The 27,902-nt window shown below is 40.5% G+C and overlaps 1 protein-coding gene and 1 non-coding gene across 2 annotated transcripts; both read right to left on the bottom strand.

Annotated features, from left to right (window-relative positions):
• Positions 1–27,655, bottom strand: LOC131239040 (probable leucine-rich repeat receptor-like protein kinase At1g35710). Its single transcript, XM_058236601.1, has 5 exons — positions 27,484–27,655; positions 2,355–2,825; positions 2,211–2,282; positions 1,584–2,000; positions 1–1,494 (listed from the first exon to the last, which is right to left on the bottom strand). The coding sequence occupies exons 1-5, from the start codon at positions 27,653–27,655 to the stop codon at positions 515–517; spliced, it is 2,112 nt and encodes a 703-aa protein (XP_058092584.1). The 3' UTR covers positions 1–514.
• LOC131241573 (small nucleolar RNA R71) lies at positions 8,276–8,382 on the bottom strand. The gene has a single exon (XR_009169133.1). It is a non-coding gene; the product is annotated as a small nucleolar RNA R71 (small nucleolar RNA).
• Positions 27,656–27,902: the final 247 nt, after the last annotated feature.

The raw sequence follows: 27,902 nt of genomic DNA, 5'->3' as shown, positions 1-27,902 counted from the left end.
ACAACCGTATGTTAACTTATGCACAATCCTTAGTATGTAATTGCCAACAAAAAATAAAATAAAATAAAAGGGAAAGCTTAAGAAAAAATAAAGACCAATTGCTAATAAAACTTTTATAGTGTGGAGAATGAATTAACAGCTAACCTGGAGCGATGTATCCGTAAGTGCCGGCGAGCATAGTCCAATTGGACGAATCAGGTATCAACAATCTTGCAGTGCCAAAGTCAGAAACACAGGCCTCAAGTTCCGAATTCAGCAGAACGTTGTTGCTTGATAGGTCTCGATGGACAATTGGTTGGGTGCAATCATGGTGCATGTAAGATAATGCATGGGCCACACCTTTAATAACCTTCGCCCTTAGAGTTCAGTCAAACTCTGCAGCTTCTCTGTCGTTGTTTAGGATGCCAGCCAAGCTTCCCCTTTCCATGTACTCATAGACTAGAAATGAGAATTGAGCATGGGAACAAAAACCATAAAGCTTCACAATGTTGCGATGGCGGATTTCTATTAATGCTCAAATCTCATTTCTAAAACTTCTTTGATCGGATTGATCCCCACCTTCGAGTGGGTGAAGTTTTTTCACAGCTACTACTTGGCCTGATGGTAGATTTGCTTTGTAAACTTTTCCATACCCTCCAATTCCGATGCAGTATTTGTCATCGAAACCCTCTGTCACTTCCACGATCTGTTCAAATGCATCAATCCCATCATAATTCCATATTGAAAATGGATTTCTGCTACTCCTTTCAAGAACCACCTTCTCTTTATTTCTTCGTCTTTGGGAATAAATGGAAGAAACACCGACGACTATAAATAAAAGAAACAAGGCTGCCAAGAGAGGAAGAACAATGAAGATGACAACTTGGCGGCCTTTCCTTGCATCACCATGCCTTATTGAAGGGGCGTTGCAGGGTCTCAAACCTTGCACTTCACCACATAAACCTTTGTTTTTTATGAATGCCATTGCAGGAGCCTTCTGAAAGTTTTTGCTGTTGGGAAGAGGACCTTCCAAAGCATTGTATGAAAAATCAATAGATTGCAAGCTGAACATTGCTTCAAAAGAAGGTGGAATGGAGCCCGACAACATGTTGTGGGAGAGGTTTAACTTTTCCAGCACATGCAATTTCCCAAGTTGTGGTGATATCTCTCCATTGAGCGAGTTATGACTGAGATCTAGTAAATCCTGTAAGTATACCAGGTTACCAATTTGCAATGGAATGCTTCCATTCAAATCGTTTTCGCTCAATTTGAGATATCGGAGTTTGGAGCAATCCCCTAATTGAGGTGGTATTGGACCACTTAGGTGATTCATTGACAAGTCAAGAACCTCCAAATTGGAGAGTTTTCCAATCTCTTTCAGTACCTGACCAGAAAGTTGGTTATCATTTAAACTCAAATTGAACAAAGAAGTTAGCCTCTCAAATTCCTTTGGAATCTCTTCTTCTAGAAGGTTTGAAGAAAGACCAAGTACTCTAGCTGCTTCAACTGCCCAATCTCGGGAGGAATTTTACCAGTGATCCTGTTCCCAGATAACTGTAGCCTCGTCAAGTTTTTGCATTCTCCCCAGTTTGGTGAGAGTTCACCAAACAACCTGTTGTTGCTGACATCCATGAAATAGAGATGCTGGTATACACCAAAGACTTCTGATACATTTGCAATGAGCTGGTTTCCCTCCAGTCGAACTCTAGTTAACCTAGTGCAATTTCTAAAGCTTTTTGGGATCTCACCATTTAAATGGTTGTCAAATGCAGAGAAGCGTTCAAGCTTGGTAAAGTTTCCTAAAGAGGAAGGGATAGAACCTGTTAGAAGGTTACTAGCAAGCTCAAGCCCATTGGGATTTACTAAATTCCCAATTTCTAGAGGAATTGAACCAGAAATTTGATTTCTTTGGAGTTGGAGGTTCATCAGTTTTGTCAAGTTCCCTAAAGTGGAAGGAATAGAACCTGTTAGAAGGTTGTCTGACAGCTCAAGATGGTTCAGATTCATTAAATTCCCAACTTCTGGTGGAATTGAACCAGAAATTTGATTGCTGTAGAGGTACAAAAGTGTAAGGTTTCTCAAATTACCTAAAGCAAGATGGATTGGACCACTCAGATTGTTACTTGACAAGTCCAACTCAACCAAATTCTTGAGATTTCCTAATAGTGCAGGAATTGAACCAGAAATTTGATTGCTGAAGAGGTACAAAAGTGTGAGGTTTCTCAAATTACCTAAAGCAGGAGGGATTGGACCCGTCAGATTGTTTTGTGACAATGCCAACTCAAACAAATTCTTGAGATTTCCTAATTGTGCAGGAATTGAACCAGAAATTTGATTTTTAGAGAGGTAGAGGACTGTCAGGCTGGTCAAGTTACCTAAAGATGGAGGAATAGGCCCAGTTATTTCATTAGACCAGATGTCGAGCTCTGAAAGGTGAGAAAGGTTAGCAATTGAAAGAGGTAGAACTCCAGAGAGATTATTCATAGAGATATTGAGGGAGACGAGTCTGGAAAGAGTGCCGATATCAGCTGGGATGGTTCCAGTGAGTGTGTTGTCACTGAGATTGAGACGGAGGAGGTTTGGAAATGACGAGAAACTCAAGTTATGAAGCTTACCTTGTACGCCTGCACTGGGTAAGCTTATCTCTATTACGCTTCCAAGGCCGTTGCAGGAGATCCCATACCATTTGCACGGAGAGATTGTGTTGGCACTAGCATTAGCAGATGGAAGTGACCATGAATGGAGAGCTTGTGGTGACAAGAGGGTGGCTTTCCATTCCATGAGAGCCTCTGCTTCTCCAAGTGTGGATGCTGGTGCTGTTGTAAAGGCATTGGAAGAAAGAAATTCTAAAAATAAAAGAAGAAAAGCAAGAGAGAGAGATTTCTGTATGGCCATGGCTGTTGTTGCTTATGCTCTGTTACGAACTTACGAGGATGGGTATTTATAGAAGGAGGTTGATGTTACTCTGAACAAGAACAGCTTGTCTTACACTAATGAACAAAAAACAAAAAAGAGTTACCCACGACATTGATGATTTTTTTTTTTTTTTTGGGTATATCCACGCCATCCATCCATTTCTCCAGATCATTTTAGATGGGATTACAAAATTTATCAAGAATCAAATCTCAGGTGGAACACTCATAGGAAACAGCGTGATTGAGTGCCTCACCGTCAAAATTACCAAAGGGCTATTGTAAGGTTTTCGTAATGTTTATTTGAAATCTGAGATGTTAATAATGTCAAGAAGATCTGTATGAAGGGAAAATATAAAGATCAGCTATTTAATGTTTTGTGGCCCGCAAAAAGCTTTTAATGTCATTCATCACTATTTCTAGTGATACAGTCCACCTGAGATTTGGATCTTCTTAAGGTTTGGGATCGGGTCCTAAATGAGATGGAAAACATATGGACGGCATGGATATACAACAAATACATCAAGGTGAGATCACATGGTTGATCCATGGATCCTATGGCTTGAAAGTCAAAGCCTACACTGATCTGATTTGCTACGTGAATGGTTAGTGGACATTTTATGGACTGGAAATAAATAATCTTGTAGCCCAACTATATCCCATTGTTCCCTGTAGTGTGGCCCATCTGAGTTTTGGATTGGCCTAATCGGTTGAATCATGTTGTAACATGAGGTGGCATAATTGATGAATGGAGTCAATATCACAAACATGTTACTGTGGACTCGCAGAGCTTGATAGTTGCATGCTCTGCCTACAACAGGTATTGGAGAGGATTCTGATTCCTAGGTATTGTTAGGACAACCTTAGGAGCAGCTCCAGTCTCGCATGAGTATGGCTTGTTTCCATGCCTGAGGTACTCAAATTAGCAAAACTAAAACAATGCAAGTGAAGTCATACAATGGCAATAAAGATGAGATTTGTTGGAAAGAGGTAAAGACCACTTTTGTTTCTCCCTTGAGTCGTGTAAACTTCCAAAGTAGACTGGACTGGACCTCCCAACACCACAGTGTACAAGCATGTTAATAGGTTTTAAAACACAGGTGAATCACAATAGGCACATTTCTGCAAGTATTTGAGGCCTCAACTTTCAGATCAGACTGCTTGACGGAGATTGATTTCACACCCAGCAATAATTTCAGGACTTCTAGTCAATTCCATTTTTTGTTGGGTTTTACGAAATTCCAATACAGGCTGTGACTGAATGGCTTTGGGCCCAAATTCTTAGCTGGTTTGTTTGGTCAAGCCAAGTGTAATTTTTTTATTTATATTTTACACGGCAAATGCTCAAGTGGACCACTAAATTAAGGCTAGAAATGGATCTGTGACTCTGGTATCAAGCAAGTCCAGTATCAAGATCCATTTGCCCATTGATAGGACCATCAACTCATCAGGTGAGTAATCTTTGGCAGTGTCCATTTGGAGTAGCACCATATATAAGAAAGGGTAATCTTTGAGTGATCCACACAATTCATCTGTTGGGAATCTTGGAACCCATTTAATGGGTGGAACCGCAAAGATTATAACCATTCAAATCTAAGCCTACATGTTGCTGTTAACATTGAAATAGAGCCAATGATTTAAGGAAAACAGGTATGGGAATTAGATAATTGAGGGTAACATGCACGCTTCAGATACATGCATACATATAGACTGCATGTGCCATGATCTAGACTTTCATTTTGGGCTTATAGTCCATCCGCAGTTTGTAACAAGATTTCCACGATCCCATATATATGATGTCTATATTCACTAACATGGATGATATCAGCCGTCTATCAATAAAGACAAGTGGGGAATGTGAATGCTATCTTCTGCTGGCCTAACTTCAATCCGGTTAGATGTGGCTGCCAAATGAGACATGGCTCAGATGTGAGTCCTGCTTGTGCTCAAGCTTGCATTTGTGCTCCTCTAATGAGAAAATTAATTCCTAGTAAGCTGACAGGGTAGAGCCAGTGACATGGGAATACAGTAGATTCATCTCTCCACAGCACATGTGTTGAGGGTCAAATATTGCATATCAGACCCAGTTATTGCCTGGATTTATGAACATGGTACCGTTGAATAGCTCATTTTAATCATGTTTGTGTTGCAAGGTGGAATTGCGAGCTGAGACTGGATCGGGATGCTAAAAGCACGGATTTAACGTTCAGAATGCACCAAGGCAAGGGACGAACTCCAGGGGACCAAGATCGACGGAATTACATGCCAGGGATCCGCAAAAATTGAGAAACTGAAGCTCAAGCGGCCTGAAAGTCAGCCAGAATGCAAGATCACTGGGTTTCCATCATCTGTTTGGCTCGAAACTTTATACATGGCTCGAGGACCAAAAACTAACCGTACACGTCAAATTTCAACCATTGGATCCTCGTGAAAGTGGCTGAACTAACAGATCAGTCCATAAAATCCTGATTTAGGGCCCACCCGCTGTCCAGATACGCTTTAACTTCGGCCCCCACGGCTCAAATGAAATGGGGAACAAGATAGATGGTGTGGATTTCTCATAATCATCATACAGTGTACATAGTACACTTTTTGCACTAAGAGTGCATGGCAACACAGGGACGTCTCTCTTCAAAAATAGAACTCTGTTTCTGTTTCATAACAGAAACTGCGGATGATCTCAGTGGGCCATCATCATGGTCCAAATGCTCAATCCGAGCCGTCCATCATGCAGAGGGGCTCGATTTAGCCAAACCCATGTTGACTTTATGCACTCATGCACGCACACGTGTTGGTTTCAATGGTCACAAATGGACTGCCCTACAACTATTGCAACTGATTTCTTCCGTGAGTTACGCCGAATCTGATCCAAAATCCATCCCTCTTACCAAAATTTTGTCACGAATCTTATGGACGGCGTGGATTCATCAAACGACAGGGGATTTGGGCCCCACCAGTTACGCAGAGAAGGCCTTACGCATGTATTACATCCGGACGTCGTGGGGTGTTGTACGGCCCATATGGCGATCGGATTTCTGATCCGAACCGTTTGAATGCTAACTCAGGAGGTCTTGATCCTAGACATGCAGCCAAATGCAGGGTTAAATCAGCAACGGGACCGGCTTTTGGGCGGGAGCAAGTTTTTGCGAAACGCTTCGCAGGTGGTTCTCAAACGTGATACGCACGCTGTTGTGCGTATTATCCACCGCCGTTACACGCAGGTTGGCCCTGACTATAAAAGCAAAAGAAGATGGAGAGAGAAGGGAGGAAACGAGAGGCTGGAACGGGAGAGAGAGAGCTCAGTTGGAGTTTGGCAGGGACGTGGGCAGAGGCGGACGTGAGGAGCAAGACAGGAAGGAAAGTTTTCTTATTTCCTTGGATTATTTTTCTTTTCTTTCTTTCCCTTTTGTCTTCTAAGGATTTAGCCTAATCATGCTTGCCTAAACATCTTAGCTAGGGCTAAGAGGTGAAGCCTGTAGCGAGATGGGAGATCATATTTTGTTCCTGTAATTTAAAATTCATAAACTGAATGTGATTTTAGTTAATTATTAAAGGAATATTTTTTTTAGTCTTTAATGGTCTGTTGTGACTGAAATTAATTACAATGGGTTTGCAATGGCTTTGAGTATTTCTTTCCTTTTTTTTTATGTTATGAAGTCAGGAAGCCCTGTTGTTCATCATTGTTCCATGGGCATGGTCGAATGGCGGTATCCTTCCTAACTTTTATGCATTGATGATTGGTTGGTAATTAGTTTAATTCTGTTGTTTGCTCTGTCTCCTGGGCATAGTTTGATGATGGAATCCATTCTAATTCAGATACCTTTCATCTCTTGAAAACCAGATCAAGTAAGTTCAGTTTGAATTCCATAGTCCTTGATGCAAGCATAAGATCTCCCTGATCTCTACAAGTGGATCCTCTAAATCCCTAGTTTCCTTCCTCAGAATTCCTTAAAGTTTTACATTAATCTCTCACCATTATTCATCAATTCTATTTTGTTTAGATCAAATCTGAGTCTAGTTCTAGTTTTACTTGGTTTCAGATAACGTACAGGTATCAGTCCCTGTAGATTCGACCTCGGTCTTACCGAGTTTATTACTACATCACAACCTTATACTTGGGGAGTGAACAAGTTTTTGGCGTCGTTACCGGGGATTGACGGCTACGTTTTTCTGAAATTAATTAGTCTTAGAATTAGGTTAGGATTAAGATTTTACTTACTTTAGGATAAAAGTTTTTATTTTATTTTATTCTATTTTTAGAACTTAACCTGTTTTCCTGTTTTGTAGGATCCTGACATAAGTTCTTAAATTGGTAATTCCTTCCTAATTTCTCTACTTTTTCTGTTTTTAGAATTAAGGTTTAAATCTTAGAAATTTTCTAACTCTAGTATTTCTCTATTTGTAGGAAATAGTTTATTTTTAGAAACTTTCCTCTTTTGTTTTTAGAAGGTTATTTATTTCCCTTTTTAAAGATTAACCTTCTATTTTTGTAAGCCTTTAAAATAGAAATTTCTCATTCGGTAAGCTCCTTCTCTACTTCCTATTTTTCAGTTCTCTTTTAGTAATTTACTTTCTAGTTTAGGACTTTCCTAATTTATTTTAGAAGTTTCCACTTTCTTTTAGAAATCAGTTTACTACTACCTTTCTTTTAAAAGATTGTTCCTCTCCTTTTTAGAATCTAACTTATTTTGTTTTATTTTGCAGGTCCTTAACTTAGGGGCTTCAATTTGGTAATTTCTTTCCAACTCTCCCTCTCTTTCTTTTTAGATTTTTTTTTCCTTTCTTAGGATTAGGCTTTGAATTTAGTTGAGGGCTGTGAGTGTTTCATGCCCAAGTGGGCCCATGACGACACTTGACGTCTTTTGACGGAAGGAGGATTGGTTGAGGGGTTGACTATCCATCGCAAGACTAGACACCACTCGAAATCCCCTGAGTTAATTGAAGTTATGGCTGAAGACCAACCTCCTCTACTTCCACCCAGGGTAGAGGATACCCAAGATGAGAATGAGGTTCAACAGGCACCCCCGCCTCGTACTTTACGAGATTATCTACAACCGGCGGGAGTGAGTACGCCCTCATGCATGATTTTTCCTGAAAACACAGGACAAATAGACATCAAGCCAGGAGTTATCCAACTCCTTCCCAAAATCCATGGACTTGAATCAGAAAGTCCATATTTACATTTGAAAGAGTTCGATGAGATTATAGCTACATTATGTTTTCCTAATGTATCTGAGGATACAATCAGGCTGAAACTCTTTCCTTTTTCCTTAAAAGAGAAAGCTAAGACGTGGTTACATTCACTGCATCCTAGATCCATTGGCACATAGAAAGACATGCAGAGGGAATTCATAAAAAAATTCTTCCCACATCATAAAACGATTACCCTCAGAAAAGCAATCATAAACTTTGCCCAAAAGGAAGATGAAACATTCTTCCAATGTTGGGAAAGGTTCAAAGATTTGGTCAGTTCATGCCCACAACACGGATTTGAAACGTGGCGCATTACAAATTTTTTCTACGATGGACTGACATCTTCCATGCGCCAAATGCTCGAGACAATGTGTAATGGAGAGTTCATTAATAAAGATGTCGACGAGGTATGGGACTACCTCGACAGTCTGGCTGAAAAAACACAATCTTGGGACTATTACCCAAAGTCGAACACCACGTCTAGGCCGACTCAATTAAAGGAGAAAGGTGGATTATATCTCTTGAAAGAAGAGGATGATCTCAAGTGTAAAGTGACTACGCTCATAAGGAAAGTTGAGGCCATGGAAGGAAAGAAGGATAAGATTAATGAAATTGTTTGCGGCATCTGTGATTGCAACATTCATACAACTGAAAATTGTCCTACAATACCCGCCTTTCGAGGAATGTTGAATGAACAAGCCAATGCCGTAAACAACTATCAAAGACCTTTTACCGGACCTAACTCCAATACGTACAATCCTGGTTGGAAAAATCATCCAAACTTTAGTTGGAGGAATGGACAAATGGCTACTCCTCCAGGTTTCTTCAATCAAAATCCAAACCAAGTGAAACCTCAAGAGGAACCGGTTCAAAATTCCATACAAGAGCTGGCTCAAGCAATGCGGGGAATTACAGATTTTATGCAAAAGATAGATTCTCATATGACGGTTATAGAAAAGGGGATGCTTCCTGCACAACCTCTCCCCAATCCTAAACCGCAGTACGAGATTAATGATCCCAGCTCTTCAAATCAGATGGGGCACGCTAAATCCATCACCACTCTTAGGAGTGGAAAGATCATCGATAAAACTCTTCCGGTTAGACCCGAAAAACCTCAAGAACCAGAAGAGGACAACAATGATGGAGCTAGTGATGCCCCACAAAAATTAGAACCGGAACTTCTAGAGAAGTCAGTTGCTTCGTTCCCCCAACGGTTGGTTTCACCAAAACCTCTCTCTAACTCTCAGGATATTTTAGAGGTGTTGAAACAAGTGAAAGTCAACATTCCTCTACTTGATGTCGTGAAACAGATTCCTTCATATGCCAAATTTCTGAAAGACTTATGCACGACCAAAAGACGGCAAAGTATTCAAAAGAAAATTTTCTTGACTGAGAAAATGAGTGCTATCCTAAAGCAAGACGTGCCACAGAAATTCAAAGATCCCATTAGCCCAACCATATCATGTGTAATCGGGAACCATCGAATTGATCACGCACTTCTTGACTTAGGAGCGAGCGTCAATCTGATTCCCTACTCGGTATACAAACAGTTAGGTTTGGGTGAATTAAAACCCACCCTAACCACACTACAACTTGTTGATCGCTCTGTTCGTGTACCAAGAGGGATAATCGAGGATGTGTTGGTCAAAGTTGATAGATTTTACTACCCTGTAGATTTTATCATCCTGGACACCGAACCCATCAATAACATAAGCACTCAGATCCCCGTCATTCTTGGCCGCCCATTCCTTGCCACTTCAAATGCAATTATCAATTGCAGGAATGGTGTCATGACTATGTCTTTTGGGAATATGACATTAGAGTCAAACATCTTTTTCAATAACGGCAGAAACTTAGAGGAGGATGACGATTTCCACGACATTAACATGATTGACTCTTTAGTGGAAGATACGACACCTCTGACCTTATCCTCTGACTCTCTAGAGACGTGCCTGGCCCACTCCCATGATTTTGATGATGACATGATTAGGGAGACGTGCGCCTTGCTTGATACTGCACCGGTACTTGAAGTTAACCGGTGGAGGGCACAATTTGAAGAATTGCCACAAACCGATGCAGTGCCTCTACCATCTAACCTCAAGCCGCCGAAGCTTGACCTAAAACCTTTGCCCTCTGATTTGAAATATGCCTATTTAGGTCAAGATGACACATACCCGGTGGTGATCTCTGCCCACCTGGAGAAAGAACAGGAGAGTATGCTCATATCTACTCTCATTGAGCATAAAGGAGCCCTGGGATGGACGATAGCGGACCTCAAGGGAATCGATCCCTCGATTTGTACTCACCACATATATCTTGAGGATAATGCAAAAACCGCTTGGCAACCACAACGTAGACTAAATCCAAACATGAAGGAAGTGGTTAAGGCCGAGGTTCTTAAACTATTAGACGTGGGTATCATATACCCTATATCCGATAGTCAATAGGTGAGTCCAACTCAAGTGGTCCCTAAGAAGTCCGGAATCACCATCGTAGCCAATGCTAATAATGAACTCGTGCCAACTAGAGTCACTACTGGTTGGAGAATGTGCATTGACTACAGGAAGTTAAATACCGTCACGAAGAAAGACCACTTTCCTTTACCATTCATTGATCAAATCCTAGAAAGGTTAGCTGGTCATTCCTATTATAGTTTCCTTGACGGGTATTCGGGCTACAACCAGATAGAGATAGCCCCTGAAGACCAGGAAAAGACCACATTTACATGTCCCTACGGCACCTTTGCCTACCGAAAGATGTCATTCGGGCTATGTAATGCCCCTGCCACCTTTCAGCGATGTATGCTTAGTATCTTTTCTGATATGGTGGGGCAATATCTAGAGGTCTTCATGGACGATTTCTCTGTTTACGGTCCATCTTTCAGTAAGTGCTTAGAAAGTCTTAAATGTGTGCTGAAAAGATGTGAAGAAAAGAACTTGGTACTTAATTGGGAGAAGTGTCATTTCATGGTTCAGAAGGGAATTGTCCTTGGGCATATCATCTCGTCCAAGGGAATCGAGGTAGATAAGGCAAAAATCGATCTTATCTCTAACCTACCTCCACCCAAGAACATCAGAGACGTGCGATCCTTCTTAGGACACGCAGGATTTTACAGGCGATTCATAAAGGACTTTAGTCTCCTCTCTCGTCCTTTATGTACTCTTCTTCAAAAGGATGCTCCGTACGAGTAGACTGAGCAATGCCAGGAAGCTTTCACTAAGCTTAAGGGCACGTTAACCACTGCACCTATCATGAAGCCACCTGACTGGAGCATTCCTTTTGAACTTATGTGCGACGCTTCTGATTATGCTCTTGGGGCGGTCCTAGGCCAGAGAAAAGATAAGAGGCCCTACGTTATTCATTATGCGAGTAGGACTCTAAATCCTGCCCAAGTGAACTACTCGACTACGGAAAAGGAACTCTTAGCTGTAGTGTTCGCCTTGGACAAATTTAGGTCCTACTTGATCGGATCCAAGATCATTATCTACACAGATCATGCGGCACTTAAGTATCTTCTTTCTAAGAATGATTCTAAGCCCCGTTTGATACGATGGATCCTTCTACTCCAAGAATTTGATTTGGAAATTAAAGATAAAAAGGGAGTAGAGAACGTAGTGGCCGATCACCTTTCTCGCCTTAATACCTCTGATTCCCATGAGGCGACCCATATCAATGATATGTTCCCTGATGAACAACTGTTTAGAGTCTCTCATTCTCATTGGTTCGCTGATATTGCTAATTATCTTGCCACAGGTTCCATACCGACACAGTGAACTACGCAAGATAAGAAGAAATTCTTCACCGAGGTGCGCAACTTTTTCTGGGATGATCCTTATTTATTTAAATATTGCCCAGACCAAATCTTAAGGAGATGTGTACCAGATGATGAGCATCAGAGCGTCATCTCCTTCTGTCACTCACAGGCCTGTGGTGGTCACTTTTCTGATAAAAAGACCATATCCAAGATTCTGCAGTGTGGCTTTTACTGGCCCACTATGTTTAGGGACACTCATGAGTTTTGCAAAGCTTGTGAGCGTTGTCAGAAATTGGGAGCATTGTCCTGACGAAATATGATGCCTTTGAATCTCATCCTTATCATTGAAGCATTTGATTGCTGGGGCATCGATTTCATGGGACCATTCCCTCAATCGTTTGGAAATCTGTATATTTTGCTCGCCGTGGATTATGTCACTAAATGGGTCGAAGCGATTCCGTGTCGAACTAATGACCATCGCACGGTCATTAAATTCCTAAAAGAAAACATCCTTTCTCGATTCGAAACGCCTCGAGCCATCATTAGTGATGGGGGCTCACACTTTTGCAATAAACCATTTGATAGCTTAATGAAGAAATACAGTATCTCTCATAAGGTGAGCACCCCATATCACCCACAGACAAGTGGGCAAGCTAAGATTTCTAATAGGGAAATTAAACACATTTTGGAGAAAACGGTTAATCCTGATCGTAAGGATTGGTCAATCCGATTGACCGATGCCTTATGGGCATACCGTACTGCCTTTAAAACCCCTATTGGAATGTCTCCCTTTAGACTTGTCTATGGGAAAGCTTGTCACTTGCCTGTGGAGCTAGAACATAAAGCATACTGGGCGATCAAAAATCTTAATTTCAATCTGGACAACGCTGGCTCGCTACGCAAACTTCAATTGAATGAACTGGAGGAAATCCGGAATGATGCGTACGATAATTCGAGAATTTACAAGGACAAGATGAAAGCATTTCATGACCAACACATTTTGCGAAAATCATTCACGCCTGGTCAGAAGGTCATTTTGTACAATTCTCGATTACATCTCTTTCCAGGTAAGCTTCGATCTCGTTGGACCGGCCCTTACATTGTTGTTACTGTTTTCCTCATGGGGCCGTTGAGATAAGAGATCCCGACAATGGCAAGGAGTTTAAAGTCAATGGACATCGATTGAAACCATTTGTCGAGAAATTTGATTCAGAGGACATGTCCATGCCTCTGACTGATCCTGTTTACCAGGATTGATCTCCTAGTCTGATGGAGGTATAGGTAGGTTTCCTGTTTTCTTAGGACTAGGGTAGTTGCTTTATTTGTCTGGCTGAAGACGGTAAACTTAGCGCTCCCGGGAGGTAACCCAGTTCTTCATTTCATTTTGTTTTTTTTTTTATTTAGTTAGTTCAATGTTTGTGGGTAACATTACTGCAAACCCTCACGAGACTACAACTCGTCCACTCGGGGCAACCTAGGGGTTTAAAGGCTTGTTGCATACGCTAAATGCAATCGAGAGCACATACAAAAGTGGTATAGGTAGGATTTTATTTTTGTTATTTTTGTGATGCCTTCTCTCTCGTGCTGACTGACGCCCATGCTGCGATCTCTTGGAAAGTGTCTCTCGACTCATCATCCAGGTACTATCTTCCCATCACTTCATATTCACTTTTCGTTGTCCCAAGTGCATTGCACGCTCATATCTTTTACATTGAGGACAATGTAGATTTTAGGTTGATGGTGGGAGATTAGGTGACCTAATCAGCATTTTCTTGGTCTTGAACAAAAGTTGTGAAAGTTGTGAAAATTTTAAAAATTTTCTGACATTTTGTTGAATTCGAAGCGATTTTGATAACCATCTTGGATTTAAAATTACAAGATAAGTGAAGTTGGTAATTTATGACTCTTAGATTCAGTTATCTATTATATTAGATTTCACAGTTAAGTTTGAAGTGTTAATCTATAATTAGAAGTTTTAAACATTGATTGAGTTATGATTTCACATGTCACATCTCGCTTTCACATTAAGATTTCAGTTTGATATTAAAGGGTTAACTTGGTAATCACTAAGCATGTAAGGAACCAGCTTGGAAAATTTGCCCGCCATGATCAGTTCAAAAAAAAAAAAAAAAAAAAAAAAAAAAAGAAGAGATACCTTTGGAAAAGGTTAGGCGAATAATCTTCACCATAGGTTTGCTCTCTATAGGTGCGGATTCGATTCTCCTCTCCCTCGATGAAAAAAAAATCAAAAGTGGGAAGAATAAAAAAAAAAAAAAAGAACTGTAAGGCAAATTCTGGTTTAGGTTTTGAGTGTCCTAAATACTGTTTTGATTATCAATGTTATCATAGAAATTATCTATTGGATTTCTTAATGATGATAAGCCGAGATTTCATTATACACTCATGATACTCATTGTTTAGAATTGTTCTAATTAATGCATAAATACTTTAAAGTTGATTATGAAATTTATTGTGCACTTGATTCTAGGAGGAAGTAATGTCCAACATTCATGCATCTTAGAATTTTCGAATCTAGATTGCTTTTTTTTTTTAAAATAAAAATAAAAATCACTTGAGTTCGTAAAGATTGTCCTGTAATTCTCAACTTATTTTTTCGCATACTTTGCTCGAGACTAGCAAAATGCTGGTTGGGGTTGTGTTGAGGTTCAAATATTACATATCAGACCCAGTTATTGCTTGGATTTATGAACATGGTACCGTTGAATAGCCCATTTTAATCATGTTTGTGTTGCAAGGTGGAATTGCGAGCTGAGACTGGATCGGGATGCTAAAAGCACAGATTTAACGTTTAGAATGCACCACGGCAAGGGACGGACTCCAGGGGACCAAGATCGACGGAATTACACGCCAGGGATCCGCGAAAATTGAGAAACTGAAGCTCAAGTGGCCTAAAAGTCAGCCAGAATGCAAGATCACTGGGTTTCCATCATCTGTTTGGCTCGAAACTTTATACATGGCTCGAGGACCAAAAACTAACCGTACACGTCAAATTTCAACCATTGGATCCTCGTGAAAGTGGCTGAACTAACAGATCAGTCCATAAAATCCTGATTTAGGGCCCACCCGCTGTCCAGATACGCTTTAACTTCGGCCCCCACGGCTCAAATGAAATGGGGAACAAGATGGATGGTGTGGATTTCTCATAATCATCATACAGTGTACATAGTACACTTTTTGCACTAAGAGTGCATGGCAACACACGGACGTCTCTCTTCAAAAATAGAACTCTGTTTCTGTTATGAAACAGAGACTGCGGATGATCTCAGTGGGCCATCATCATGGTCCAAATGCTCAATCCGACCGTCCATCATGCAGAGGGGCTCGATTTAGCCAAACCCATGTTGACTTTATGCACTCATGCACGCACACGTGTTGGTTTCAATGGTCACAAATGGACTGCCCTACAACTATTGCAACTGATTTCTTCCGTGGGTCACGCCGAATCTGATCCAAAATCCATCCCTCTTACCAAAATTTTGTCACGAATCTTATGGACGGCGTGGATTCATCAAACGATAGGGGATTTGGGCCCCACCAGTTACGCAGAGAAGGCCTTACGCATGTATTACGCACGAACGTGCGTCCGGACGTCGTGGGGCGTTGTACGGCCCATATGACGATCGGATTTCTGATCCGAACCGTCTGAATGCTAACTCAGGAGGTCTTGATCCTAGACATGCAGCCAGATGCAGGGTTAAATCAGCAACGGGACCGGCTTTTGGGCGGGAGCAAGTTTTTGCGAAACGCTTCGCAGGTGGTTCTCAAACGTGATACACACGCTGTTGTGTGTATTATCCATCGCCGTTACACGCAGGTTGGCCCTGACTATAAAAGCAAAAGAAGATGGAGAGAGAAGGGAGGAAACGAGAGGCTGGAATGGGAGAGAGAGAGCTCAGTTGGAGTTTGGCAGGGACGTGGGCAGAGGCGGACGTGAGGAGCAAGACAGGAAGGAAAGTTTTCTTATTTCCTTGGATTATTTTTCTTTTCTTTCTTTCCCTTTTGTCTTCTAAGGATTTAGCCTAATCATGCTTGGCTAAACGTCTTAGCTAGGGCTAAGAGGTGAAGCCTGTAGCGAGACGGGAGATCATATTTTGTTCCTGTAATTTAAAATTCATAAACTGAATGTGATTTTAGTTAATTATTAAAGGAATATTTTTTTTAGTCTTTAATGGTCTGTTGTGACTGAAATTACAATAGATTTGCAATGGCTTTGAGTATTTCTTTCCCTTTTTTTTATGTTATGAAGTCAGGAAGCCCTGTTGTTCATCATTGTTCCATGGGCATGGTCGAATGGCGGTATCCTTCCTAACTTTTATGCATTGATGATTGGTTGGTAATTAGTTTAATTCTGTTGTTTGCTCTGTCTCCTGGGCATGGTTTGATGATGGAATTCATTCTAATTCAGATACCTTTCATCTCTTGAAAACCAGATCAAGTAAGTTCAGTTTGAATTCCATAATCCTTGATGCAGGCATAAGATCTCCCTGATCTCTACAAGTGGATCCTCTAAATCCCTAGTTTCCTTCCTCTGAATTCCTTAAAGTTTTACATTAATCTCTCACCATTATTCATTAATTCTATTTTGTTTAGATCACATCTTAGTCTAGTTCTAGTTCTACTTGGTTTCAGATAACGTAAAGGTATCAGTCCCTGTGGATTCGACCTCAGTCTTACCGAGTTTATTACTACATCACAACCCTATACTTGGGGAGTGAACAACATGCTGTTAGATGAAGAATCAATAAGAACCGTTTATCTAGTTTTCTGTGCTCTATATGGTTCAAAACACATACCCATCAGATGATCTTAGACATCCGATCCAAAGGATTGTTTGAAACAAAGATAGTTAACGTTATCCGCATTCAATTGAAGAAAAGTGATGCACAGGATTTGCTAAATCTGTGGGACTTCTGAAACATAGGCCAGGAGCCACATATTGTAATCATGGTTTTAAGAGACAACTCTGGCTGACCTGCTTGACTCAGAGTCAAGTTGGAACTCAGCAGACTTGGGAGTGAATTGGCTGGTCAAGCCGAGTCACCCATATTTTCTGAGCTGACAACCGTTCATCTGGATCAGACTTGACTCAGTCCAGGTCGACCCAGTGCAACTGACCTAGACAAGTCAATCCAGCTTGGGCTCAAGTCATATAACCCTGATCCATCCTGCCTAGCCCAGCCCGGTCTGACTTAATTAGCAAGTATTTTATCCTATAAATATACATTCCCATTACAGGTTAGGCAATACATGCATATTGCACCTAAATAGCTAGTTTTCATTCTTCCAATGTTAATTTATCTATGCATGTGAGACCCTCCCTGTAAATGTTTGGAATAGGTATTTCATTTTCTGGTTAGGCGGGATCAGATCGCAATGAACTTGGGCTTGTGGTGCTATGCTCATGCCAAGGTCAGGCTTTGTGCCCAGTCTAAACCTGACCCATTACCTCCCCAAATCACAGCACGTGTGCAAGATCCAATCATTATGGGGGGCCAGCAGAGAGGGATAATCCAATCCATTAATCAGGTGGGCAAATTTTTAATTCCATAAAACTTCTAAATGCACATTGAAGTTACCATCTAAATCATTTTTCGTGCCAGAACAGATCACTATTACTTTGGGTGACATACCAACTTTTGGACTAGCATGAAAATTGTGCGGGGCATCTATGCCATGAAAAAAAGTAGACACCACCATGAAGATCGCCCTTCTTGAAAATCAATTTGATTTACTCATTAGGTGGGCCACACTTAATGTTGAGCCAAACCATCAATTGCCTGGTGGTACTGCTACTGGCTTATCTGGTTAGCAAACCCATAATTTTATCTACTTTACCTTTTCTTCTTCCATATATTTAGTGATTTTGATCCATCCAAGATAAGTTTACTTCTTGATGTTAACAATAGAAAATAATAAACCGTCAAGTCGCTGTCTGACCACCCTAGTGGGCAGGGTATCCCATCTCCACTGGACAATGCATGTGGTGTGATTTGTACATTAGGCAATTGTTACTGTGGTCCTACGATTGCTGTGTGGGCCATATGAAAGCTTTTGATTGTTCTCTTCTCTATCGCAGGAAAATCCTTTTCAACTCAGTAGTCCAAATAATGACAAATGTGGCTGTGCTACACTTAGAAGGCAAAAGATAAGATAAGGACTGCATGAGCAAGCTCATCCTAGCATTTTTATTTTATTTTTCCGTTAACTAAGCCATGTGGGTAGAACTTCATGAGATGTGAAAGAGTATAGTTTTGTAGAATGCTCAATAACCTTAATTAGGGTGAGATGATGTATTATATACTCAATAATTATAAAAGTACTCTTAGGCTGATATATACTTTGTTGTGTATATGTCATATGTGTGTGTGTGTGTATATATATATATATATTCTTGCAAACTAATGATTGCTATGGTGGCATTGGTTTATCTTTGAATAAAAGAAACTGAGAAACATCAGTAGAAAATGTAGGATCCTATAAGTATGGCTTGATTCCATGTGCGAGGTGCTCAAATTAGCATTCCTATATGTAAAACAGATGAGAGTGAAGTCATGAACTGACAATAAAATGAGCTTTGATGGAAAGGCAAAGAAAGAACCTTGTTTCTCCCTTGAGTTTTGGGTAAACTTCCAAAGCAGAGACTTAACTGGATCCCACGGTAATTTCAAGAATTCTAGGCCCACTTAGATAGCCTGTTATGTACCTAACTATAAATTTAAAAAATGATGCATTATGCTTAACCATTTGGAACACACATTAGGATTATAATCATAAGGTATTATGCATGCATCATGACTTCTTTTCGTCATTTTTAAAAACCTGAAGTAGAATTCTGAGCTTTAAGTCATTTTCATACTCTCTTCCTCTTTCTCACATCTCTCTCATCCTCTCCCCAGTGGTATCCAGACCATGTTTAGTCCAAACGAGTGATAGGATCTCCCCTGTTGTAATCAATATGTACTGCTCCTTTTTCCTATCCAGGATCGGATGGACAATCAACTTTTGTAACTTTTAAAGTAAAGTCTCGTTTCTTTTGTTGGGTTTTGCAAATTTTGAAGGAATGGGGCCCGAGAATGGATGGATTAGGTCTAGATTTTAACTGATTTGTTTGGGCCTGCCTAGTCTATTACAAGGTTTTATTTTGCACAACCCAAACTCAAGGGGACCATTAAATTAGAGCTGGCAGTGGTCATTGACTCTGGTCAGTCCATGGGCCAGATGGCCAGCAGTTATTCTCAAGTCACGCTTATTGCCTTGTACTTCATTTTAAGCCTTAAAACTGTTTAAGTAAACTAAGAGATGTGCGTGCAACAACGTGGAGAGAAGAAGGAAGAGAGAAATCGGGACTACAATGGCCTGAATTGCATAGGCACATGGAGAGGATGGCTTGCACTAGCTAACTAATCACTATATGTGGACAAACATGCATCAGATCCACCTGTTCCATCAGTTGGACCATTGCATTTTCACCATGTATTCTAGAAATTCGGAGAAATTTAAGACTTGCATTAGCCGCACTCTAGGGAATGGTGTAAAATCATTACTAAAAGCTTTAAATTCACATGGTTTAGCCAACATGAACATTAGAATGTCCTTATTTTTGGAGAATCAATTAATCCTGGGGTGGAATGTGAGATGAGTGGATTAGATGGTATACACACACCACGGTAGACCCCACATGTAACTTGCAGCAGTTTAATGATGAGACTTTTCGTCTCAACTTTTTCCCATAGTATGTACCACTTGAGTGTTGAAGCAACCTGATTTTCGGCCCCTGGTCCAAACCAAGAGTGGCAAACTTAATTGATGGGGTGGATACCATCCACACGAAGTCCTTCCATCTTCTTCAAACAAAAGTCTTGATGTCCACACAAATTCACAGGCTGCATTTTAGAAATCAGAGAGAGAGACTCGGGTGGAAAGACTTTCGCGGGTAGAAGATAAGGTATTAGTTAGCTTTTGCTGGTGAAATCTGCGCTGTCATTCGGTTAGCGGCTATATTTTTAAGTTTCTAAAATACTCCCACCTTTAATTAAAAAGTTTTCTTATATCCTTTGTATATTGAAACCCCTGAAACTAATTATAGGAGCAGAAATGTCTAAATGCTTCTCATGTCATATATAGTATAGATGGGCCAACCTATGGCTTCTCAGCTATCCGTCTAAAACCACTTCTAGGAATGGTTCAGTCCTAAAAAGAAAAAGTCACTAACGAGCCACTTAAGTAAATGAATCAAAGAGTGGAAGTTGGGCGTAATACTCTGTTTATGAGTGGAAAACATGCTTAAGTTCTAAAACTAATTAGTAAATAGGTGAGGATTGGGTCATGGGTCATGAGCTACAACATGGGGTAAGAGTTTGAAATGTTGGCCTGTTTGGAAGATAAGTCACCCATGTTTTCAGTGCTGACAACCACCAAATTAGATCAGACTCAACCTTGTTCACTTGGACCTACACAAGACCTTAATCCAGCTTGGGCTCAAGTCATATTTGCCTGATCCATTCTGCCTAGCCTGGCCTTAGCAAGTGTTTTGTCCTATAAATATACATTCCCCTTGCAGGTTAGGCAATGCTTGCATCTTGCACCTAAATAGCTGGTTTTTATTTTTACAATGTCTATATCACCTTGCATGTGACACCATTCTCTCAACGGATGCATTAGGAACATTTGGCATCAATTTTTAGGTTGGGCAAGACCGATCCTAGTAAAATTGGGCTTGTGGTGCTAGGCTCATGTCAAGGTCAGGCTTTGTGCCCGGTCCAAACTCGACTTATTGACACCCCAAATCACAGCACACGTATGCAAGATCCAATCATTAGGTAGAGCTAGCAGCAAAGAATAATCCAATCCATTAATCAGGTGGGCATACCTTCAATATCATAACACATCCAAATGCACCATTGAATTACGTAACATCCAAATCATTTTTTCACACTAGAACAGATCACAACAACTTTTGGTGACATACTATCTTTTCAATTAGCATGACACTCATATGCGGCATCCGTCGCAAGATTCCAACAAGTGGGCGCCAAATTAGGTGCATTTTAGGTTCTACTTTTACAGTCAAGTTTCTAATTTTGTTTGGAGCATTGATAATTCAAGGAGTGGCCCCGGGACCGGATAGTTTTGGGCCAAATTTTATTGTTATAGAAAAGTCTCTATTTTGTTGGTTACTACTGTATTCCAACCAGTGGGCCCCAAAGTAGATACAGTTTAGATTTTAGTTTTAGAGTTAAGTCTATAATTTTGTTTGGAGCATCGACAATTCAATCAGTGGCCTCAGGATTGGATAGTTTTGGGCCAGATTCTATTCTCAGAGCTAAGTCTCCATTTTGTTTGGCACCGTTGTATTTCCAATGAGTGGGCCCTAAATTGGATATGTGCGTTTTAAATTCTAGTTTTTAGAGTCAAGTCTCTAATTTTTCATGGAGCATCAACAATTCAAAGAGTGGTCCTAGGATTGGATAGTTTTGGTCCAGATTCTACTCTTAGCATTAAGTCTCAATCTCCATTTTGTTGGGTACTACTATATTCCAATGAGTGGGGCTCATGTATTTATTGATTCATTTGTACTTTTCAGGAGAAAGTCTATTTAAAGTTTCGTTTTGCATGGCCCAGGCTTTAGTGGAGCACTAAATTAGGAAAGGCAATGGGCTGGCAACTCAATTTGATCAGCCCATGGGCCACCTTGTTGGGTCAGCTTCTAAGTCAGGCTCCGGTATACTTACTAAATTGTGGCTGATAAAGTAAATGAGCTAGGCTATGACTTACTCCTGTTTCAAACTGTTTCTAGCATGCACCTAAGTATTAGCAAAAGGTGTCATTGCCCAAATCTCACAAATGTTACTAGTGGGCTTGAAATCAGAGCCCTTAAGTAAATGGATTAAAGGAGTGTTGCTCGAGCCAATTAATTTATTGATGGGTGGGATCGTTTGTTAAGATCGTAAACCCAATTAGTAAATGAATGAGTTTTGGGTCAAGGGTCCATGGGCTGTGACTCTGGGTTGGGGTTTAAATGGTCCATTTCTTTTGTATTGGGCCAATGACCCAAACTAATCCCATACCCTCTGCCCTTCTGCGTCAATAGTGGATGCAGAGGAAATGTGTCAATATAACAGTAGCATTATCAAATATTAGTAGCCAACTTGCCATACCATTGGATACGTTGAAATGGTTTTTAGTAGCCAACAGTAAGGTGTTTATAATTTTTCTTATTTTTCTTTAAGCTGTAATCTATTTACAGTAAACTTTTCTACATATAAAGAACTTGTTAATTATTTACTGCTTGTAATTGAGTATTCACACATGATAGAGCTTGGAGTGATACATACATCCTTTAAAAATCATCAAATGACATAAAAAGTCTTCATTTAAGATGGATCATTGAGATAAGCCCACTCAATAAAGCTATAGCTGATCCTTGTGATAAATTAATCATTTGATGGGACATAGAAGTGAGTCCACTAATTCAAATTCCCTTTTATAACAAGAAACTGTTGAATGTAAACAATCAACTATTAATTTACATGCACATGTAGTGTACGAGCAATGTGTACAGTATGCTCCACATGTACAGTGGCCCCTATATATGTTGGCCATGCGTACATGGCCGTACGTGTGAGATAGACATACATGCATAATTAACCCATGTGTATAACAGGCCATATAAGATGCAAAGAGAGATACATGATACAAAGAGAGGTACAAAGATGGATTACAAAGTAGGCTATGCATGATACATGACTACATGTATAGTGGGACCATAGATGGATGATCCCACGTTTACAGTGAATCAGATTAAATATAGATGGATGATACACATAGAGAGAATTGTGGGCCATCATTTTCAACTGTCTGTTGCTTTCATATGGTGGTGGCCTGTCTGATGGTACATGTAGTAATAATTCTGCTGATCAGAAATCCTAGCCTTTTAATCAGAGGCAAGCAAGTAGATGGTCAGAAAAGAAAATAAAGCAAACAGTCCTTATTCAATATTCTAAAAATAAAAAAATAAAAAATGAAATAGATTCAATGGATAGGATCTTCCAATATTGGGTTATCTTTTGGTGCATGACCATCCACTGTTTGCAACATCATATCAGCTATTTGGTCCACCAAATCATTGACGCTTTACAAAATAAAAGAGAATCAACCATTGCCATTGGTTAGAAACTACAGCTATCAATGGCCTGGGCTTGGACTGGGCAGAGTCCTGTCCACGCTCATCCACAAAGTAGAACCTAGGCCTGAGTGCAGCTTGGTCTTATGATAGGCCCCAGTAAACAGATTCAAGCCCAGCCTGCGATATTATGCAGGATACCAAGCCATGGTGATTATGCATGACCTCATCCCAAGGTGGCTCCCGACTACCCCCTTTTGTACAAGATTTGGTATGTTCGTATAATGCATCTCATCATGCATGATATATGACAAAATTTCCCTTGAAATTCTAGAAGGGCTGGGCTAGGCTAATGGGCTCCTGAACAGAGCTTGAGCTTGACCCAATTATTAAACAGGTTTAACTTTTAAGGCCCAGACCTGAACCTCGTGCCTAGTGGGCCACCCCAAGCCAGGCCTTAAGTGGACCAGCCGGGCTCATTGATAGCTCTACTAAACTTTTAAGCCGAGCATTGCATGACACCACCTCTCTAAGCAGTGTACCCAACCATGCCTATTGCTATCCCTGTTGGGGATGTTTTTGGATTACTTGACCAGATAAAGGCAGGGGAATAATTCAATGCAATGAAATGTGTAGTAGTCACTGAACAAGGCGTCTTACAACTACTGGATTGGGGAATCTTGGAGATGATTGGAGTGGGAGAAGAGAAACCTGCAACCTTTCTCCAACCCGATCACTTTGATGCTCTCTTTAGCAGTTTATATTGGTGTCCAAAGCACCGTTGGGCTTCAGGCCATGCCCACTTTAGACTCAAATTTGGTTTGTGCATAGCCGTGTTTGGGCCGGGCCTACACTTATGACCTATGGCCTACACCAGCCCCAGCAGAGTAACTCAAACCTGAGCTTGAAAAACTAGTTAGGCCCGAACTCGATCCTGCCCAGCCCAAATTTGGTAAAATCACTATTTGCCACTTAAATGTTGCTAATATATCCTTTGATCAAGTGGGGCACACATACACAATGAAATAGATGTCCAGAGAAGTGAAACCAGTGAGAATGGGTTGCTGTCTAACGGATGGCTAGAATGGGATATTTATAGGAGCAAATGAAATTAGGTGAGTCTAAAAAGACGAGCCCAGGCCCAAACCAAAATCTGAAAGGCCAAGTTTTGCCCATGGGCAAAGCTAGTATTTGAAAGCTGGATTCAAAGTAGAAATGGGCTCAAGTGTCCTTTTTGTTGGGTGAGTGGGGCATGAATTTATGGGTTTGATTTTAATTGTAAGCTGGTTTGTTTGGGCTTTTCAAGCCTAGTATATCACAAGGTTTTCTTTTGCATAGCCCGCGCATATTAAATTAGATCCAGCAATGGTCTTTGACCCTGTCAGCCCATAGGACGGATGACCAGTACTCGAAATATGGGCACATGGAAGGGATGACTTGCACTAGCTAACTAATCATTATGTGGGACAATCATGCATCATATCCGCCCCATCCATCAGTTGGGCCGTCACATTCTCACCATAAGTCCTGTAGATTCAGTGAAATCCAAGACTTACATCAGCTGCACCACATGGAAGAGGGTTTTTCACCATAGGTAATGGTGTAAAATCATTCCTGAAAACTTTAAATTAACATGGTTTAAACAACATGAGTATTAGAAGAATTTAATAATCTTGGTATGAAACGTCAGATGAGTGGATTGGATGGGCTATACGCACAAAAGTGGACATATCACATATATCTTGGAGTATTATAATAATGAGACTTCTTATCACAGCTATTTCACATGATGTGTACCGACGGTTGAATCAGCCTGATTTTTGGCCCGAGTCCAAATAAAGAGCAGCACACCTGATAGACCGGGTGGATCTCATCCACATGAGCTTGAGCCAACCAACAGGAAAGAGTGGAGATTGAACATCTACTGTTGAAACATTCATGATGAGGACACAGGGTGTTCATGACAAATCTATTTAGTCCATCTGTTTTCTTAGTGAATGGCCAAAAATGAGGCAGACCGAAGCTCAAGTGAGCCACATGACAGGAAATAGTGAAATTGAACGTCCACCCTTGAAACATCCTAGAGCCATTGTGAACTTCAGATCTGCCTCATTTTTGGGCCCATTCCCTCAGCTTGACTGAAAAATGGATAGACGGAATATTGGACTTCTCACTAACATTAAGGTACGCCCCAAGTACAGTTTGAGATAGGATGGCAACATTAATCAATGAGCCAGCTAGAGGTCCGGTGGACATTTAAGCATATAGGGTGGGGGTTGCTTGACCGTACAATGATGTTGGTGACAAATCCACTTTATCCATCTATTTTCCACCTCATTTTGAGGCATGGACCCAAAAGTGAGGCCGATCTAAAGTTCAAGTAGGCAAAACGTACGACTATGAAAGTATGGGAATTAAAGGTCCGATGAAATAGTCATAGAGTCGCATGATGTTTTTGACAAATCTGCCGAGTCCATCTATTTTGGCTGCTCATTTTATCGCATCGCCCATTCTCAGTTTTTGATTTGCCACCTAAATGAGCTATTAAAATAGATGTACCAGTCAATTTCTCACAAACATTAAAGTGGCCCCATGTACGATCAAGACTAGGTTAACACGACAATCAATGTGAGAGCAAGATTTTGTTAAGAACATCCAGTTCCCAGCAATGGGGTTGTCATGTCAAAGTCAAGTTTTTATTTTGCACAGCCCAATCTCAAGTAGAACGATAAATTAGGCTGGCAATGGGCCCGTGACTGTAGTCAACCCTTTAGCCAACTAACCAAGCTTGCTTATAACTTGGGTTCAGGTGTACTTGTTGAGCTATGTTTCGGTTTCAGTATGAAAACAAAGGCTATTAAGGTAAATAAATCAGGCTAGGGCTGAGTCATTCCTATATCAATCCGTTTCTAGGATTCACGTTAAGTGTTAACAAAAAGTTCCAATTCCCAAATATTACAAAGTTATTAATGGGCCAGAAATACAAGCCCTTAAGTAAATGGGTTGAAGGAGTGGTGCTTGGGCCTAATAATTTGTTATCAAGTGGGACTACATGTTAAATTCTAAACCCATTTAATAAACGGGTGAGGATCAGGTCACGGGTCCATGGGTTGTACCCCAAACTAGTCCCTACCTCCACCACTCCGCATAAATTGTGGATATGTTTGATCTTTGTAGAGGTGATGGTGATGATGACAAAGAGGAGATGAGCTCCCCAGGATGCCTTTCCATCATCACTTCAAGTACCGGGACACCCAAGCTATATACATCGCATTTTTCAATTTTTCAGTCACCCTCATCGTATATGCAAGCTCAGCAAAATGGAAGACAGTTTAGTCATGTTCTTTCTCTTTGTTAAACATCAATAGCTAAACTCTTAAGCATATATCAAACTCACAGGGGTTTCTTAATCTAGGTTTCATATCTTCTAGGTTATTTTGCTTGTTAACCCTAAGGCATCTCTACAAATTGTGCATATGCAAATTGCCATGTGTGTGGCACATCTGGGAGTTGCATAAGATGTGCAAAAACTTTTAGATGATCTTGCTTGTAAGTTAGGATGGTCTACTTATAAGGCACGCCACATGCATACATTGAGTGTGTACTATTGACATTTTTTCTCAAAACTATCCATTGTTTTCATGTGTTGGTGGCCTGCCTGATAAGAGGACCAGATTAATCATTGTGTTGGGTCATTTGCATGGTTAGGCCTACCTTCATGTATGCCTCATATATCCCAAACACATGAGAAGTTGGCATGTGTAATCTAGAGTGTATTGATGCGTCTATAGGTATCGTTGTATCTACACATTTCATTGGCAAGGATTGGGTGATATGGGCATGTTTCAAGAATTTCCAATCTTGGAACTTCTTTTGTTTGTGTGGGGCATTCACTTAGTGCGGCATCACATCAACAGTTTGGATGATAGAGATGTCTAACCCTTGTGCAACGGAGTAACCCAGCCCTTGTGCATCATTTTCACATTTTCTTGTATAGGCTAGAAGCAATGAACTTTTTCAATCATTTATTAGCAACTTGTATGGAGAGCGCCACGAATTTAATAGCTGATAACATATGGTTAAGTTGGTTGGGTAACATGAATCCTGGTCAGTCTAACCGTGCAGCCACATTACTTCCATCATGCATAATGTAAAAAATGATGGACATCAAGTGCGGCAAATGAAAAACATTATTAACAGTATCTTCATTTGCATGGTTATATATTAGTTTTAAATACTCACAGATGCTTTACAATTTTTTAGTTAAGCAAAGTTGGGGATTTGAACAATACAATCCCTTTTGTTTCTTTGCAAGGCCTCTTACGACTGTTGGATTAAGGAATCTTCCAGTTTCCCTAGAGTGCCACATTTGACAACAGTATGATAACTCATGCACAAACTTTACTATGTAATTTCCAACAAAAAATAGAAAATCTTACGAAAAATAAAAGACCAGTTGCTAATAAAACTATTAAAGCATGGAGAATGAATTAGCAACTAACCTGGAGCGATGTATCCATAAATGCCTGCGAGCGTGGTCCAATTGGACGAATCAGGCATCAACAATCTGGCAGTGCCGAAGTCAGGGACACAGGCCTCAAATTCTGAATTCAACAGAACGTTATTGCACCATAGGTCTCGATGGACAATTGGCCGAGTGCAGTCATGGTACATGTAAGATAATGCATGGGTGACACCTTTAATAACCTTCACCCTTATATTCCAGTCCAATTGTGCAGCTCATTCATCATTGCTTAGGATGTTAGCCAAGCTTTCCCTTTCCATGTAATCATAAATTAGAAATGAGAATTGAGCATGGGAAAAAAAACCATAAATCTTCACAATGTTGCGATGGCAGATTTGTAGTCAAAACCCTCTGTCGCTTCCACGATGCATTCAAACATAGCAATCCCATCATATT

The sequence above is a fragment of the Magnolia sinica genome, chromosome 3, assembly GCF_029962835.1.
Source record: "Magnolia sinica isolate HGM2019 chromosome 3, MsV1, whole genome shotgun sequence".
Lineage (NCBI taxonomy): Eukaryota > Viridiplantae > Streptophyta > Magnoliopsida > Magnoliales > Magnoliaceae > Magnolia > Magnolia sinica.
The sequence above is the reverse complement of the archived record's forward strand: the minus strand, read 5'-3'. Positions and strand labels throughout refer to the sequence as shown.